The following is a 19,323-nucleotide window of genomic DNA, read 5'->3' on the forward strand; positions in this document are numbered from 1 at the left end:
AGGCACTAAATTGGACTTCTACTTTTAAATGATTCAGAAAAATAATATATGTCAGAGAGATAAGGTAAATGTGGCAAAATATTTTTTTTTTTTAACGTTTATTTATTTTTTTTGAGACAGAGAGAGACAAAGCATGAACGGGGGAGGGTCAGAGAGAGGGAGACACAGAATCCGAAACAGGCTCCAGGCTCTGAGCAGTCAGCACACAGCCCGACGCAGGGCTCGAACTCACGGACCCGCGAGATCATGACCCGGGCCGAAGTCGGCCGCCTAACCGACTGAGCCACCCAGGCACCCCCAAAATATTTAAAAACTGGTGAATCTAGAGTTGCCTGGGTGGCTCAGTCAGTTAAGTGTCTGACTCTTGATTTTGGTTCTCAGGTCATAAACTCGCAGTTTGTGAGATCGAGCCCCACATGGGGCTCTTTACGGATAGCATGCAGCCTACCTGGGATTCTCTCTCTCTCTCTGCCCCTCCCTCTGCTTGCACACTCTCTCTCTCAAAATAAGTAAACATTAAAAAAAAACAAAAAAAAAAAACCCCAGCTGAACCTAAGTGAAGGGTATATAGGTGCTCATTGTGCTACAGCGTTTCAACTTTTCTGTGGGTTAAAATTTTCAAAATAAAATGGAGGAAAAAATAGGTCCTTTATCTGTATATTACTTTTCTTTCAAAAGAGCTCAAAACACCCCTATTATTATCTTATTAATTCATAATTATTTAATGACAAATGACTTAGTTTCACAAAATCCCATAAACACACTACTAGAAACAGGCAATATCCCAATTCTTAAATGGGGAAGCAGAGGTCAAGGTTGAAGCTCACAAAAGACAATGATAGAGTTAGGATTAAATGTTAAGTTTCCTGTTGAACAGTATTTTTTTTTCTTTTTCCTTATTTTTTTGAGAGGGGGAGCAAGTGAGCAAGCAGCAGAGAGACAGAATCCCATGGCAGGTGGGCGGGGGAGGGAGGGAGAGGGAAGGGGGGGGAGAGAGAGAGAGAGAGAGAGAGAGAGAGAGAGACAGAGACAGAGAGAGAGAGAGAGAGGGAGGGAGAGAGGGAGAGAGAAGCAGGGCTTGAGCTCACCCAATGTGGGGCTCAAACTCCCAAACAGTGAGGTCATAATCTGAGGTGAAGTCAGATGCTTAACTGACTGACCCACCCAGGCATTGCTTTTTTTTCTTTTTCAAACATTAGAATATTGAAGGTTTGGATTTAAAATAGAACTTGCTTAAGAATGTGATGACGTCATATATTTTCTACTTTCAAAGTAAAAGGCATCCTCTAGATTAAGGGTCATTCTACAATGCTTCCGCTTTTTCCCTGTCCTTAACTAGCTTGAATTAAGTGGCTTGAATTCAAACACCCTGTTTCATAAAGAGATCCCTGGATCACCTGAAGAGTTTAGGGCTACCTTGAAGTGTTTCAGGAGTTCTCTGCCTAGTTCACAGTCCAATTTGATGGCAAACACAATATGTAGAATAACGGTGCCTTCCACATGACGAAGTTCACCTGCTGGCACAGTAACACGATCCAACAGCCTAAAAGATTCAACAGAAAGGTATGAGCTACGGTTTGAACAAGAGACAATCATGCACATCCTCAGATGAACAAGTAGACCCAACTCAAGCCGAACCTGTACCATCACTGGAGGCAGGGAGTTAAGTATAAATTCTACTGCCTCGTTCCTTGCCCCTTTGTAACACAACTTCCTGAAAGAACTGTCTACTGTCATTAATTCCACTTCTTTACCATTTCCCAGTTAAATCTAATTCAATTACGCTTCTGTCCCCTCCCTACCCACTCCCCTCAATGCCATTTGACTATTCTTTTTTTTTTTTTTAATTTTTTTAATGTTTCTTACTTTTGAGAGAGAGAGGGAGCATAAGCAGGAGAGGGGCAGAGACAGAGGGAGACACAAAATCCAAAGCAGGTTCCAGGTTCTGAACTGTCAGCACAGAGCCTGACGTGGGGCTTGAACCCACAAACCCTGAGATCATGACCTGAGCCAAAGTCGGATGTTCAACTGACTAAGCCACCCAGGTGCCCCCCGCATTTGACTATTCTTGCAAGGCTTACAAATGACCTCTATGCTGCCAAAACCAATAATCAAGTCCCATATTAATTAACAGCTCAGCAGATATGATACAAATGACCACTTCTTTCTTGAAAAACTCTTCTCCTCTGGGTCATTGTCACTGAACTCTTCCCCCCCAATTTTTTTTTTTTTTGCTGGCTCACCTCCCTTTAAGTGGTGGAATGCCTCTGAGCTCAGTCTTGTGTTTCTCTTTCTTCACAATTTCCCTAAGGAACCCCATCCAGTCCCATGGTTTTAGTTCTTTCCCAGTCTCTTATATCCAGTCCTGACCTCTCCCTACTCCAGACTGTCTACTCAATACCTCCATATGGGATGCTAATATACATCTCAAACTTAACATGGTTAGGACGTGCGGGCGATCTGTCTGCAACATCTGTCACCCCATTAATCGCCAGGGTTGATTCGGCTGATCTGGCTGGCTAGGCGGGTGTCCCTTTCCTCCCTCACCGCTCTATGTGCATCCCTCCCGAAGCTGTGTGCTCTGTCAAAGAGGATGAGCTTCCCCGATAGAGGAGGACTGTTCTTCAGTCAAGGGTATACGAGTAGCTGCGCTCCCCTGCTAGAACCTCCAAACAAGCTCTCAAACTTCACATGGTTAAAACTGAGCTTATTTTGTGCAACACCTGCTTTTCTGTCAGTCTTTCCTAACTCAGTGTATAAGACCATCTTTAGAGACACCTGGCTGGTTCAGTCAGAACACACAACTCTTGATCTTGGGGTCATGAGTTCTAGCCCCACAGTGGGCATTGAGCCTACCTAAAATTAAAAAAAGAGAGACAAGAAAGAAAAGACCATCTTCTTATCAATTGTGCAAGCCAAATAACAAAAGTTACCCTAGAGTAGTAGAAGCAGTAGGCTGCAACAGGATTAACAGCATGAGCTCTGTGGCCAAACTGCCTGGACTGAAATTCCAGCTCCATTTTATAGCTATGTTGGGATAGTCCTTCATTTCCCCGTGCCTCAGTTTACACATGCATAAAGCTGAGGCAAATAGGGTTGTTGTGAGGTTTAAAGTGCTTAGAACACCTGACACAGGGTAAGCACTCTACAAATGTTTGCTTTAAAAAAAAACAAAAAAAACAAAACCCTCTTTTTCAAAATGCCACGCTGCATCTTGCATTTGTACTCACTAGTCACTATCCCACTAAAAATGTTCTTTTCCCTGATCTACATATCGTGGCTCTTCCCATCCAAGATTCGGTTAAAATAACACCCTCTCCAAAAGGTTTTCCTTGACCACTGAACCTAAAATAGCTACCCTGTCACTATCAGACCATCTATTTAAATTATCTGCATAGCATCTTCTAAAATTTTCTTATTTATTTTCTGTTCTCTTCTCACAGTATTTAAACTCCTTGAGGAGCAGGGACCTTGTCTGACTAGTTCATCACTGTAGTCCCAGGGCCGTACAGCTCCCGGTACAGAGCACTTTATAAACAGTTTATAAACTTACAACTTACAGAATAATTACCACTATTCTCCTGGAAAAGCTACAAATGAAAGAGTAGAAGAGCTGCTCAGCAGCTAAAAGAGGGCCAGGGAAGTTCTCTTCTGAGGTGAAGGCAGGGACTGAGAGGTTAAGTAACAATGAAGTAAAACACATAAGAAGATGCCTTGCAAAAATGATTTTATTTCAATACTGTATTACTCACTCATCACCACTCTGTTCCTCATTGTGCTGCTTATCTAGCTCATTGAAGAAAGTTATGATTCCTTCCAAAGCCTTCTTTCTGTTTCCCTGGAAAAAAAAAAAAGGTACAAAATTAGGTAAGGTCTCCCTATAAAGGCCAAGATCACCAAGCTGAACTTAAAATACTTTTTCAGCTTAGAGTATTCTCGAGTATGAATTTAAACAGAGAAATGACAACCTCAAGTCACAGTTAGCATTTACAGAACATTTTTTCATGTTGAAATTGGGTTTGAGGGGCGCCTGGGTGGCTCAGTCAGTTAAGCATCTGACTTCATTTCCATTCATGATCTCACAGCCTGTGAGTTTGAGCCCCGCCATCAGGCTCTGTGCTGACAGCTCAGAGCCGGGAGCCTGTTTTGGATTCTGTGTCTCCCTCTCTCTCTGCCCCTCCCCTACTCTGTCTCTCTCTCAAAAATAAACATTAAAAATTAAAAAAAAAAAAAAAATCCGGTTTGAAACAGATGTTATTAGATGATGGTATTAGACTTCAGTTAAGGGACCACTAGTCCACCCTTCGTGAGATTTTTACCCCCTTTACTACTACACACACATACCAAATGTGGTAGTACAAGAATAACAGGTGTTTTCCTTGGCTGAAGAGCCTGACCCTTTTACTAATCATATCATCATACGTGAAATGAAAGCATCTATGCCCTAGTATGTAAACCAGGAGTATGAGTAAACTGAATGCTCTTAACTGACCATCCCACTAGAGTTTAAAAAGAAAAAAAATACTTTTTTATGTGTACCTTTGAGGAGAAAACCAGAAGCTGATAGACCAAAGGTGGTATTTCTTGAAGATTCAACTTGGAGAACATCCTCAACACTTTCTCTGTCACAAATTCCACCTCTTCTGCAGCCAAAGGGACATCCCTGTGGATCAAAGACTCTGAAGGCCAAAGCTATGGCCTTATTTAGGAGATTAGAATATCATATTAGAATTAGAATATTGTAACTGCCCTTTGGTTTTTCTGTAACTGAGAACCTTAAAGGGAACCAAAAACCTTACATAAGGGAAGTTACCTCAGAAAAAAAAAATCAGGGTCGCCTGGGTGACTCAGCCGGTTGAGTGTCTGATTTCTTGATTTTTGGCTCAGGTCATGATTTCATGGTTTGTGAGTTCAAGTCCCACATCGGGCTCTGCACTGACAGCATGGATGGATCCTGCTTGGGATTCTCTTTTTTTCTCTCTCTCTCGCTGCCCCTCCCCTGCCTGCTCGCACACTCTCTCTCAAAATAAATAAAATATTAAGAGAAGAAAATCACAGTTTTTGTTTTTTTGAGAGAGACAGAGTGAGAGCTGGGGAGAAGGGCAGAGGGAGAGAGAGAATCTTAAGTAGGCTCCACACTCACTGCAGAGCCTGATGTGGGGCTCAATCCCACAACCCTGGGATCGTCAATGACCCGAGCCGAAATCAAGAGTCGGATGCTCAACTGACTGAGCTACCCAGGTGCCCCCAAAAATATTTTAAATAAGCAATTAAAGGGGGAAAAATTAGAGGGGAAAAATCCTATAACAGAAAACAAAGTTACCATTACTCTTATTCAGGGGAAAGTGGTGCTTGAACTTGCTAAATTTCAATTTCTAGCAGGCCAAGTTCACACAGCAGGGCAGGCATAAAAAGGAAATAAAGATGCTTACTTGAACATAGAAGTGAGCTGGATTACATACTGCTGATCCCATCTGGTTAAAGAAAATGACAAAGAATATGAAAGTTTATCTCATCTTCACTTATTTGCATATTCCTTTGTAAAATTAATGAGGGAAAAATTAAGGCCATTTCTAGTTTGATTTGGTACCACTGGGAAATGAGATCAAAGAATCAATGAAATAACAGCTTTTAACCTATGAGATTAGCAAAATCGAAGTCTGATGACATTCAATGCTGGGAAGATTTGGGGAAACAAATGGTCTCCACGTATGATTTTAGAGAGTGTACACTGATAGAACCCTTCTGGGAAGATAAGCTGGCAATACTTATCAAGTTTAAAAATGCACATAAGCACAGACCCACCCAAATTAGTATTAGAAATCTATCCCAAGTACATGCTTACAAAAGGTCACCTAGATATATAAGGATGTTCATTGCAAACACTTTTTATAATAGCAAAAAACCAAATAACCATATATTATTTATTAGAAAAAAATATTCTTAACAATTGGAGACTAGCCAAATACAACAGAATAGTATGGAACTATTAAAAGGGATGACGTAGAGTCATATATTCTGACATGAACAGATGCAGTAAATGAAAAAATGCAAGGTATATTGTGATGTATATTGAATAAACTCTAGTGTAATTAAAATCAAATAAACATATAGGCACACATGTGCTGATACATACTTAAAATCATGTATATTTTAGGGATCTTATGTAAGGAACCATAAAAGCTGTTATTTCTGATTTAGATAATCTTGGGTGTTCGCTTCTGGTTCTTTTCAATGTACCCAAACATAATCATTGTATTACATAACTTTGTATTCTCTATATGGTAAGGATTTTTCGATTGATGGTTTTATATATTTTACTTCTAATGGGTCTAAATTTCATGGAGTTTCTCTACCTTAGCTTACACAGGTTACTTACCATAACTTAAATTTTTCTATTATACTATGTTTAAGTTGGTCACAAATTTCTGTGGTGAACATGTCTACGTATGAGAATTTTCTTATTATGTTGGAGTCTTTCCTTAGGGTGGATTCCCCTATTTCTGGCTTAAAGGTACAACATCATTATGTATCCCACTCACTCAAAAAAACATAAAACATATAGCAGAAGGGTGACCTCTCAGCCTTAAGGACCTTGGGACTCCAAGTAATGCTAGAAGACAACACTGCTCTGTTAAGATGAAGAGTCAAATAAACTATATGTAGTTTAGAACAGGAAATATAGTAACTAATCTCTCAAAAATTCATTGCAAACTAAATGGTTTTACAGTGGTACATTATAAGCAAAAACACAGACCAAAAACTTAGTGATAAAAATTCCTGACATCAACAGTAATCCTTTTTTTGGCCACATGCATGTCTGAGAAAGTGCTACACGTTAATGAGAAAGACTCACCTGCCAGAACACAGGGTGTTAATCAGTTGCTTCTTACATTCTTCCCCACTTAGTTCACCTAGAAATGAAAAATATACTGAGATAAATTTGATTAAGTGACTACAGAAAAGGCCACTAAAATTGGGAAAAAAAATTACCTTTTCCATAAGCCACATTTTCCTTTTTGGCAGCAAGGGTAGTGAGAATAATGGGTAATAACTCCAAAGATTTTCCATTCTTTAGCCTGCCCTCCTTGATAACACTAACAAACTCACTGGCTAATTCAACCAGTAATGGTCCTGGAAAATTGTGAACCTAAAAATTCATGAGACAAAGAAAATGTTAAGCAGAAATCTAAATGTTTGGTCTCTCCAAGAAATAAAGTCTTTTGCTGAATAGAACTGGCACTGAAACCCAGAACTGGTCCTATAAGGGATCCAGGAAATCATTCTGCTCTGGTACAAAACTTTTGATCATAAAAGATTTCAAAGGTCAGAATCCTCCATCAGTTCTCCAATGTTTTCAAATACACCAACTCTTCAAAGATATCAGATGCCCACCATATCAGAAATTAACATAAACATGGGTTTATGGACCATCCATCAACTTCTGTTTTTTAATAGTAGTTCTTATTCGTAAGTAGGAACTATGCTAGGTTTGCCACATTAAAGTTTCCCTTCCCTCAACAAATTACAACCCCCCCCCCTCCAAATTTACCCTCTTACCTCCACCATTAGTAATCCTAAAATCTCAGATGCTACTTCTTTCTGCAAATCCCCTGACTCCACCAACTGGATTGAGCGAATGTATATCTTAAGCCTCCTAAGAGCTCCAGCTTCCTCAGAGCAGGGGGAACCTTATTGTTTTAAATGAATAGTACAGAAACAAAGAAAGAAGAAAGTTGAAGGGCAAACAGGAAAAACAGCACTATAGTTTAATAAAGAAGCAGAATTATCAATTTACTGATTACCATTGTGTTTAGAGCAGCAATATTTAAGAGCTTTACAAAAGTATTTAATTTAGGTGGATGACTGAAATGTCATCTTTTCTTCTTCCACCTATGTCACTGATTTTTAAAATAAGTTCATAGTGCAGAAAGAGAAATACCTTCTAAAATATCTTAGAGCCTTTTTTGGGCCCAGTAACCCAAATTAAATGTCTTTAACATATTCCACTTTAAAACATCATCACTGGGGCGCCTGGGTGGCGCAGTCGGTTAAGCGTCCGACTTCAGCCAGGTCACGATCTCGCGGTCCATGAGTTCGAGCCCCGCGTCGGGCTCTGGGCTGATGGCTCAGAGCCTGGAGCCTGTTTCCGATTCTGTGTCTCCCTCTCTCTCTGACCCTCCCCCGTTCATGCTCTGTCTCTCTCTGTCCCAAAAATAAATAAACGTTGAAAAAAAAAAAAAACTAAAACATCATCACTGAGGGGCGCCTGGGTGGCTGAGGCAGTTGAGCATCTGACTTCAGCTCAGGTCATGATCTCGAGGTCTGTGGGTTCGACCCCCACGTTGGACTCTGTGCTGACAGCTCAGAGCCTGGAGCCTGCTTTGGATTCTGTGTCTCCCTCTCTCTATGCCCCTCCCCCGCTCATGCTCGGTCTTTCTGTCAAAAATAAACAAACATTAAAAAATTTTTTTTAAAAATCACTGAATAATGTCAGTGGGAATGGCAGAAAAATAAAGACCTCAGAAATCCTTTCCTCCATAAAAGCAGTAATAACACTGATAAAAATAATGAAAATCAACTTGTTCACAACTCTGAAAATTAATCAAAGGCTTGCAAAAATCCAGGGAGTGTTTACTTAAGAAAAACAGCTGAATCTCAGTAAGAACAAGTTTTGTTGGTATTTTAACATGCCCTCAACTCCCATAGCACCCCCCTCCCCCCGCCCCCCCCCACAAGCTCAGGTAGTATTTAAAACCAATAGCCCCACAGTCCTGGTAAAAGCCGAAAGCCAACAGCCTAGCAGCCCCTGGGGGGGACAGAATATGGTTGAAACACCTCCAAAGCCCAATTCCCAGATAAGAACTGTCATTTGACCAGTCTGGCTGTTCCCTAGAAATTTTCATTACCAAGCTTTGTCTTTTTTTTTTTTTTTTTTTTGAAAGTAAACTCTACCCGCGACATGGGGCTTGAACTCATGACCTCAAGATCAAAAGTCACATGCCCTACTGACTGAGCCAGCCAGCTACCCAAGGCTTGTCTTTATTTGACCTTTGAATTCGTTCAGTGCAAAAGGCCATTTTTACCCAGGACATCTGTCTAAATCAGTTGCAACTGATTACTATTTTAGATGCTTTGAGGCAGCAATAATAGTTAGGCAAGCAAGAAGCTGACCAAAAAACTTAAAAGGAAATCCTGGAGAATATGCACATAGGGGGCTTTGAAACATTCTGATGTATCCCAAGGAATCTAGTAAGCCATGCAAATACACTCAGGGCTATGCACATGCACAGGGAGTGTACATGGCAAAGCAAGACCCAAAAAGACCTTAAACTCTCCCCTCTGGCTGACTGTGAGGCTCTGCACAAGTAGAAAGACTAAACAGGAGTTATAAAACACTTGAGCTCTGAAGGTATACCTCCAACATCACAGGGCTCCTCAGCAAAGGCTGGGAAACTCAATGGTTCCAGGCATTTAAGGAAATCTTTGCCCAATCAATCATTAGCTAACTGCAAAGCTAACCAAACAGACTTCAGTGGCCATACCCAACAGTGCCCATACACAACAAACAATTAATATTTTATATTAGTTCAGAGGAGCCACCATAAAGACAAAAGGAATATCAGAACAGCAAAAACATATCTGGAAGAGGAGACTGGTATCTCATTTCCAGAGTTCCCACAAAATATCACTTAAAATGTCCCAAGAGTATGGCCCATATCCAGGAAAAAAGAGAATCAATTAAAAACTGTCCCTGAGAGAGCCTAGATGTTAGATTACTAGACAAAGATTTTAAATCAGCAGGACAGGCACCTGGGTGGCTCAGTCAGTTGAATATCTCTTGATTTTGGCTCAGGTCATGAATCCAGGGTCATGGGAACGAGCCCTATGTCAGGCTCCTTACTGAGCGTGGAGTCTGCTTAGGATTCTCTCTCCCTCCCTCTCTCTCTGCTCTCCCCCTGCCTCTCTCCCCTGCTTGAACACTCTTGGACTTAAAAAAAAGTTTTAAGTTTTTAAAAAAATGTCTTTAAAGTTTTTTTTGAGAGAGAGCAAGAAAGGGAAGGGCAGAAAGAGAAGGGTAGAGAGAGAGAATTCCAAGTAGGCTCCACACCATCAGCACAGATCCCAACATGAGGCTCAAACTCACAAACTGTGAGATCACGACCCAAGCTGAAATCAAGAGTCAGACACTTAACTGACTGAGCCACCCAGGTGTCCCCAGAAAAGGATTTTAAATCAGCTGTTTCCAATATGTTCAAAGAAAAGGAAACCATACCTAAAGAACTAAAGGAAAATATTAAGAACAATGTCTTGCCAAATACGGAGTATCAAAAAAGAGAGAGAAACTGTAAATAAGTAAATAAAAATTCTGAAATTGAAAAGTACAATAACTGACCTGAAAAATCCACAATAAGGTCTCAGCAGATCTGACCAGGTGGAAGAAAGAATCAGAGAACTTAAAAACAGGACAACTGAGGGGGCACCTGGGTAGCTCAGTCAGTTGAGTGTCTGACTTCAGCTCAAGTCATGATCTCACAGTCTGTGAGTTCGAGCCCCGCATTGGGCTCTGTGCTGTCAGTTCAGAACCTGGAGCCTTCTTCGGATTCTGTCTCCCTCTCTCTCTGCCCCTCCCACTCACACTCTGTCTATCAAAATATGAATAAACGTTAAAAAAATTTTTTTTAATTGGGCAACTGAGATTATCCAGTCTGAAGGACAGAAAGAAAAAGAAGAAAAATGAACACAGCCTCAGAGACCTGTGGGATATCATGAGTGCTAACACAAGACATAATCAAAGTCCCAAGAGAAAGACAGAAAGGGCTGAAGAGAAGAAATAATAGCCTAAAACTTCCCAATTTTAACAAAGACTAATTTACACATTTAAGCAGCTCAATAAATTCCAGTAGGATAAACCCAAGAGAACCACAGGTAGACATCCCATAACAAACAGCTGAAATCAAAGACTCTTCCTCATAACAAAGGCCATCTGTGGAAAACCCGTAACAATCATACCCAACTACTAAAGATTGAAAGAATTTCCATAAAACATTAAAAATACAAGAATGTCCACTTTTGCCACCTCTATTCAACACAGTATTAAAATTCCAGAATAGTTAATGTACTTAGGGACACAGAAACGGTACACTTAAAAAAAAAAACAGCAAAGACAAAGAGAGAATCTTGAAAAAGCAACAAAAGAGAAGCAAGTCATCTGGAAGAGTATTCAATATAATTAACACCTGGTTTCTCATCAAAAAAACCAACCCTCCAACCCCCCCACCCCCTCCCCTGCAACACTGAAAGGCAGAAGGAAAAAGGATAAGGGCACCTGGGCAGCTCAGTAGGTTAAGCATCCCACTTTGGCTCAGGTCATGATCTCATGCTTTGTAAATTCCAGCCCCACGTCGGGCTCTGTGTTGACAGCTCAGAGCCTGGAGCCTGCACCCGATTCTGTCTCTCCTTCTCTGTCTGCCCTCCCCTATTCAAGCTCTGTCACTCTCTTTCAAAAAGATACACATTAAAAAAAAAATTAAAAAAAAAAAAGGAAATGGGATAACACAAACTGCTGAAAGGGCTGTCCGACATTTCTACAACCAGAAAAACCACCCTTCAAAAATGAAGGAGAAATTAAGAATTCCCAGATTAAAAAAAAGAGAGAACTTGCTGCCAGAAGACTTGCTCAATGCTAAAGGGAATCCTTTAGGTTGAGATGAAGGACACTAGACAATGACTTAAATCCACATGAGATAGCACCAGTAAAGATAACTACATAAAAAAATACAAAAGTAGTAGTAATTACTTTTTTTCCTGATTTATAAGACTTGTAGAAAGCAATAAATAGAAATCAGTGTTGATTGGGGTGCCAGGGTGGCTCAGTCGGTTGAATGTCTGAATCTTGATTTTGGCTCAGGTCATGATCCCAGGATCACAGGATCAAGCCCCATATCAGGCTGCTTGCTGAGCGTGGAGTCTGAGTTTCCCTCTCTCTCTCTCTCTCTCTCCGTCTCTCCCCCCTGCTCATGCGTGCTCTCTCTAAAAACAAACAGGGGTGTTTCGGTGGCTCGGTCAGTTAAGCATCTGACTTTGGCTCAGGTCATGATCTCATCACTCTTCATGGGTTCGAGCTCTGCGTCAGGCAGGCTCTGTGACAGCTCAGAGCATGGAGCCTGCTTCAGATTCTGTGTCTCCCTCTCTCTGTCCCTCCCTGCCTCTCAAAATTGAGTAAATGTTAAAAAAAAAAAAAAATTTAAACAAACTTAAAATTTTTGTTGATGGGCAGAAATATGTAAAGATGAGTTTGTATCACAGTAATCACACACAGGAGGGAGAAAAAAGAAGCTATATAGAGAGCAAAGTGCTGTAAACTATTAAAACTAAGCTGGTATTAATCTGAACCAGACTGTTATAAATTAAGACATTAGTTATAATCTTCAGGGCAACCACTAAGAATGTAACTCAAAAACATAATAAAAAAGATGACAAAGGAATTAAAATGCTACACTAGAAATTATCTATTTAACACAAGACACACAAAGTTAAAAAAAGACCTAAAACAAAGAAAACAAATAGCAAAATAGCAGATGTAAACCCTACCTTATCAGTAACTACAGAAAAGGAATCAGACATTCTAATCAAAAGACAAAGATTGGCAGAATAAATTTTTTTTAATTTTTATTTATTTATTTTGAGACAGAGATGAGATGAGATGAGAAAGAAGAGAGAGAGAATGACTGGGGGAGGGTCTGAGAGAGAGGGAGACACAGAATCCAAAGCAGACTCCAGGCTCTGAGTTGTTAGCACACAGTCCAACGCGGGACTCGAACGTATAAACTATGAGATCATGACCTGAGCTGAAGTCAAAAGCTCAACCGACTGAGCCACTCAGGAGCCCCTGGCAGAATAAATTTTTAAAAATTCATTTATATACTGTCAACCAGAAACACAATTTAGACTCAAAAGACACATAATTTGAAAGTTAAAGAATGGATGGAAAAAGATATACCATGCAAATAGTAACCAAAAACTTGGATTGGCTATACAAATATTAGGAAAAAAAGACTTTTAAGGGGCACCTGGCTGGCTCACTTGGTTGAAGAATCATCTGATCTTGATTTCGGCTCCAGTCATGATGTCACAGTTTGTGAGATCAAGCCCTGTGTCCGGCTCTGCACTGACAGATTCTCTGACGGACTGATTCTCTTTCCCTCTCTCTCTGCCCCTCCCCCACTCACACTCTCTCACTCTCAAAATAAATACCTCAAAAATATCTCAAAAAATATATACACCATGCAAATAGTAACCAGAAACTTAGATTGGCCATATAAATATTAGTAAAAAAACACTTGGGGTGCCTAGGTGGCTCAGTCGGTTAAGTGTCCAACTCTTGATTTTGGCTCAGGTCGTGATCTCAAGAACCTCGGGGATTAAGCCCTACATCTAGCACTGTGCTGATGGCACAGAGCCTGCTTGGGACTCACGCTCTTTCCCTCTCTCTCTCTGCCTCTCCCACGCATAAGCACACTCACTCTGTCTCTCAAAATAAAAAAAAAAAAAAAACTTAAAGAAAAAAAGACTTTAAGGGGCACCTGGGCGGCTCAGTTGGTTAATGAGTTGTCCAACTCTTGATTTTGGGTCAGGTCATGATCTCACGATTTGTGAGATTGAGCCCCGGTCCAGCTCTGCTGACAGATTCACTGATGGACTGATTCTCTCTCTCCCTTTCTCTCTCTGCCCCTCCCCAACTTGCACACTCTCTCAAAATAAATAAACTTAAAAAAAACACATTTTAAGGGAAAGACTATTACTGGAGACAAAGGACATTTTATAATGATGAAAGGGTCAATCCATCATCAAGATACGTACAATTATAAATATATAAGCATCTAACAAAAGAACTCCAAAATATACAATGGAAAAACCAAAACAACTGAAGGGAGAAATGGACAATTCAACAAATGAAAACTTCAATACCCTACTTTCAATAATGGATAGAACAATTAGAAGATAATCAAGGAAATAGACATAAACACACTAAATCTGACATCTATAGAACGCTACGTCCAACAACAAAAGACACAATTTTCTCAAGTGCACATAGAACATTCTCCAGGATAAACAACATACCAGGCCATAAAAAAAATTCTGAGTAATTTAAAAAGGACTGTAATCATACCATTTATGATCTGTGATGACAGTGGAATGAAACTAGAAATCAATTAACAGAAGGAAATCTAAGCAATTCACACATATATGAAAATTAACACAGTCATAAATACCAATGTGTCAAATGAAGAAACACAAGAAGTTAGAAAGTACCTTGAGATGAAAGAAAGCAAAAACACAGCATTGCAAAAGTTATGGAAAGCAGCTAAAGCAGTGCTTAGAGGAAAATCTATACTTGTAAATGCCTTTATTAAAAAAAGAACAACAACATGGGGCGCCTGGGTGGTGCAGTCGGTTAAGTGTCCGACTTCAGCCAGGTCACGATCTCGCGGTCCATGAGTTCGAGCCCCGCGTCGGGCTCTGGGCTGATAGCTCAGAGCCTGGAGCCTGTTTCCAATTCTGTGTCTCCCTCTCTCTCTGCCCCTCCCCCGTTCATGCTGTGTCTCTGTCCCAAAAATAAATAAATGTTGAAAAAAAAAATTTTTTTTAATTAAAAAAAAAAAAAAAGAACAACAAAAAAGATAAATCAATAACCTAATCTTCCACCATTAGAAACTATAAAAAGAGCAAACTAAACCTAAAGCAAGTGAAAAGAATATAAGAGTAAAATCAGACCTAAATGAAATAAGGCATAGAGGAATAGAGGAATACAGAAAAATCAAGGAAACCATTATCTTTTTCTTTGAAAAGATAAAAAAAATGGAAAAATCTTGAGTGACCAAGGGAAAAAGGAGAAGGTTCAAGTTATTAAATCAGCAATGAAAGAGGAGTGTTACTACCGATCTTACAGAAACAAAAAGGATTATAAAGAAATACTATAAAATTAGAGAACTTAGATGAAATGGATAAGTTGCTAGACAGACACAAACCAGCAAAATTAATTCAATGAAATATAGAAAATCTCAACAGACCTATAATGAGATTGAATTAGCAGCCAAAACACTTCCCACAAAGAAAAGCCCAGAACTGGATGGCTTCACTGGTGAATTCACCAAATGTTTAAAGAATTAACTCCAATATTTTGGAAATTCTTCCAAAATGCAGAAGACGAGGGAACATTTCCCAACTCTTTCTATAAAGCCAGGATTCCAAAACCAAAGACATCATTAAAAAACAGATCAGGGGCACCTGGGTGGCTCACTTGGTTGAGCAACCGACTTCGGCTCAGGGCATGATCTCATGGTTTGTGAGTTCGAGCCCCACATTGGGCTCTGTGCTGACAGCTCAGAGCCTGGAGCCTGCTTCGGATTCTGCCCCTCCCCCTCTCATGCTCTGTCTGTCTCTCTGTCAAAAGTAAATAAACATTAAGAAAAGTTTAAAAAAAAAAAAAAACAACAGATCGGGGTGCCTGGATGGCTCTGTTGGTTGGCTTCAGACTTCTGCTCAGGTCATGATGTCACGGCTGGTGGGTTCAGGCCCCCGCATCCAGCTCTGTGCTGAGGGCTCGAAGCCTGGAGCCTGCTTCAGATTCTGTGCCTCTCTCTCTACCCCTTCCCCAGCTCGTGTGCTGCCTCTCAAAATAAATAAATAAATAAATACATAAATAAATAAATAAATAAACAAACAAACAAACATTAAAATAAACATTAAAAATAAACAAACATTAAAAAAAAAAAACAGATCAATAACCCTGTGACTACAAACACAAACATGCTCAACATTCAGCAAACTGAATCCAGCAACATATAAAAAGGATCATACGCTATAACCAAGCAGGATTTACCAAGAATACAAGATTGGCTCAATGTATAATAATCAATGTAATATACCATATAAATAGAACAGCACAGAATAAAAATCACATATATCATCTCAGTAGACAAAAAAGCATCTGAAAAATCCAATACCCTTTCATGAGAAGAACATTCAACAAACTAGGAAAAGATGGGTACTTCCTTAACCTAATAAAGGGTATCTATGGAAAACCCACAACTAACTTCACACTCAATGATAAAAAAAATTGAAAGATTTCACCCTGAGATCAGGAACAATATAAGGATGTCCATTTTCACAAGTGGGGCAGGGGCAGAGAGAGAATCCCAGGCAGGCTCCTTGCTGTCAGCACAGAGCCCAGCGTGGGGCTTGATCCCACTGACTGTGGGATCATGACTTGAGCCAAGATCAAAAGTCAGACGCTTAACCAACTGAGCCACCCAGGCGCCCTGAGAGACTGCAGCTTTAGTTGATTTTGTAAAATTCCCAAAGTCTCAGTGGTGCTTTAAACAGTAAGAAAAGCATCAATATGGGCCATAAGTAAACAAATCTACCAATGTACTCGGAGACAGAAGAGCATTAGTTTTTATTACCTTTGAAGATAGCTCGCAGGAGCGCTCCAGCAGCTTTTCCTTTCACTGCCTGATTCTGAAGGAGATTAGCCAACTGTAATCAAAGAGAGAAAAAGCTACAAACCTCTGGCAACAATTTCTCTACCCAGTGACCTAAATTCCCAATATGAAGCACATTTATCTGTCAAATTCACATCCTTCAGAGACTTTGGGTATCACGAATAACATTTATTAAGATAGAGCAGAGTAGATCTTAACATGATGCACAGCTGTCAAGACTGAAATTTGTTCATATATTCATTCTACAATTGTCTAAGTACAATAGAAGTTACTAAAGAGAAAAGAGAGTGACACGGTATTTTTTTTTTTAATCAGTCTTGCCCCTTATGTAGAGAATGGTGGGGGGTTTATGAGTGAAATGATAGGTTAGAAGACTGTTCTAGAGTTCAAGTGAGAGATGATAGTGGCCTAGACCAAACAGCAGGGAAGATGTTACTGGTTGAACAGTGTCCCTCCTCAAATTCATGTTGGAGTTCCAAACCGTAGGACCTCAGAATGTGACCTTATTTGAAACTAGGGTTGTTGTAAATGTAATGAGTTGCAGGCATTAAGACTGGCGTTAATACAACAAACATCCTCCTAAGAAGGGGAATCTTGGACACAGAGACACATAAAAAGTGAGTGTGCCACGTGAAAATGGAAGCAGAGATCAGGGTGATACAAGCTAAAAAACGACAAAGATTATCAGCAAATTGACAGAAGCTAGGTGAGATTCTCACAGCCTCAAAGAAACCAACATCACTAGCACCTTGATCTTGGACTTAGAGTCTCCAAAACTGTAAAAATAAATTTTTGTTGTTTAGGCTACTCAATTTGTAGTACTTTGTAAATGGCAGGCCTGGCAAACTAGTAAAGGAGATGAAGAAAAACAGACCGAAGATACATTTGAGAGGTCAAATCAAAAGGATATGCTGTGGTCTGAATGTTTATGTCCCCATAAAATCCACATGCCTGATGTGACAGGATTTGGAATGGGACCTTTGGGAGGTAATTAGGTGATGAAGGTAGAACTCTCGTGAATGGGATTAGTCCACTTATAAGAGATCCCACAGAGTTCCCTAGCCCTTCCACCATGTGAGGATACAACGTGAAATCTGCAACCCAGAAGATGGCCTTCTACTGGCATTCTCATCTCAGACTTCCAGCCTCCAGAACTAGGAGAAACAAACATTCCTCATTTATAAGCCTGCTGTATTTTGTTATAGCAGCCTGAATGGACTAAGACAGACTTCCTCAGTTTAGAAGTGAAAAGGGTGTGATGATAAAGGAAAAGAAAGCAAAGCTTCTGGCCAAAGCAACTAAATGTGTAAATGTGGCACTAGCCGTTGACATGCTGAAAATCTAGGATTCAGTGAGCATTTGAATCACCCAGAGGGTTTGTTAAAACAAATCGCTGGGCTACAGTTTCTGATTTAGCAAATCTGATGTGGGATTCAGAACTACTACTAAGATATCCAAGTGGAAATGCCAAGTAGACAACTGGACATGCCAAAACGGAGCTCAGTGAAGAAAGAACTCAATGGAAATGTAAGAGATCATTCAGGGAGAGATGTAAAGAGAGGAAAAACACCAACATTCAAAGATTAAGAAGAGAAGCAGCAGCCCACAAAGACTGAGAAAGTGAGGCTAACAATGTCCATAGAAAGGAGTGTCACAGAAGCAGACTAATTTAACAGTGAATTTGTTCTCTTCCACAACTACACAGGCCTGGTCTTTTGGACTCGAGTCCATTTCTCCCTTAAATACATAAGCAAGTACCTGACTGCTCTGCCTGAAACCTCTCAACAGAATGCTCATCCCTTAATATAACGCTCAAAGGGGAATTTGTCAACCCTTTTGTCTGATTTTCTCCCTCCCTCCAAACCCAGAGTACACCGGGCAATGCCTGGAGACATTTTTAGTTGTCATAACTGGAAGGGTGCTATAATCATCTAATGGATTAAGACCGCGGATGCTGATAAACACCCTACAAGACAAAGGACAGCACCAGTCAGCAAAGAGTTACACAGTCCAAAACGCGAAAAGCGGTAAGGCTAAGAAACCCCAACTCATCTTGAAACCAATGTTTCATTAGAAGGCAGTGTGGCATGGGAGAAAAAAAAACTGGATCCAGAATCAAAAGATGAATCCTGGTCATGACACTTACTAATTTCATAACCTCAGCCAAATTATTTCACTGTTATGTGGGTCCATCTCCCCACCTCCAAGGACTGTTAGGAGGAATACAAGTAGAGGACTTTGCACAGAGCCCAATGTACAACAGGTACTCAAATACAGTTCTCTACTCCCTCTGCCCTCAGTTCTCCTCCTTCCTCCATTTAGATCTTTCATCTTCCTTTTTGACTTTATGCTTTTTACTGCATTTTAAAACACAAAAGTCAACTAAGATTACATGTCCTTGTTTTTTCAGAAAACATGAAAGTTGTTCTTTTAATTGGGAGGCTGGAACCACCAAATTAATGGCACAGTCCAAAAACAAACTTTTTTTTTCATAGAACAGTCCTCACTTTGCAATGCCTGATATTTTCTCACGATTACAGAGTCTATGCATTCCCAGTCTCAACACAGGTGATACAGCATCCTTCCCATAGTATCACACCTGGAGGCATGTGATGCCCATCTATCCCTCACTGGTAATGTTAATTCTGGTCATTCAGTCAAGGGCATTAATTTTCCCACTTTGTAATTACTTTCCTCCCTCCTGTTGCAACCAGTGAGCAGTTTGTAGACAGACACTTTGACCATGCACCTATCCTGCTCATCTAATTTTCCCCTAGTATAATGGAAAAGCCCAGCAACAACCACCATTACCAGG

The 19,323-nt window shown here is 40.2% G+C and overlaps 1 protein-coding gene across 1 annotated transcript in view; it reads right to left on the reverse strand.

The window, feature by feature from the left end:
- FANCI (FA complementation group I) overlaps positions 1-19,323 on the reverse strand; it is a 103,525-nt gene that overhangs the window by 56,802 nt on the left and 27,400 nt on the right. The window contains exons 3-10 of the mRNA XM_040493681.1: positions 16,470-16,542; positions 7,561-7,691; positions 6,994-7,150; positions 6,857-6,914; positions 5,433-5,474; positions 4,540-4,663; positions 3,753-3,838; positions 1,417-1,543 (exon numbers count right to left, since the gene is read on the reverse strand). Of these exons, the coding sequence (XP_040349615.1) occupies positions 1,417-1,543; positions 3,753-3,838; positions 4,540-4,663; positions 5,433-5,474; positions 6,857-6,914; positions 6,994-7,150; positions 7,561-7,691; positions 16,470-16,542 (798 nt within the window). The remainder of the gene's footprint in view (positions 1-1,416; positions 1,544-3,752; positions 3,839-4,539; positions 4,664-5,432; positions 5,475-6,856; positions 6,915-6,993; positions 7,151-7,560; positions 7,692-16,469; positions 16,543-19,323) is intronic.

This window comes from Herpailurus yagouaroundi, unplaced genomic scaffold (assembly GCF_014898765.1).
Source record: "Herpailurus yagouaroundi ecotype Mexico unplaced genomic scaffold, PumYag 185, whole genome shotgun sequence".
Classification (NCBI taxonomy): domain Eukaryota; kingdom Metazoa; phylum Chordata; class Mammalia; order Carnivora; family Felidae; genus Herpailurus; species Herpailurus yagouaroundi.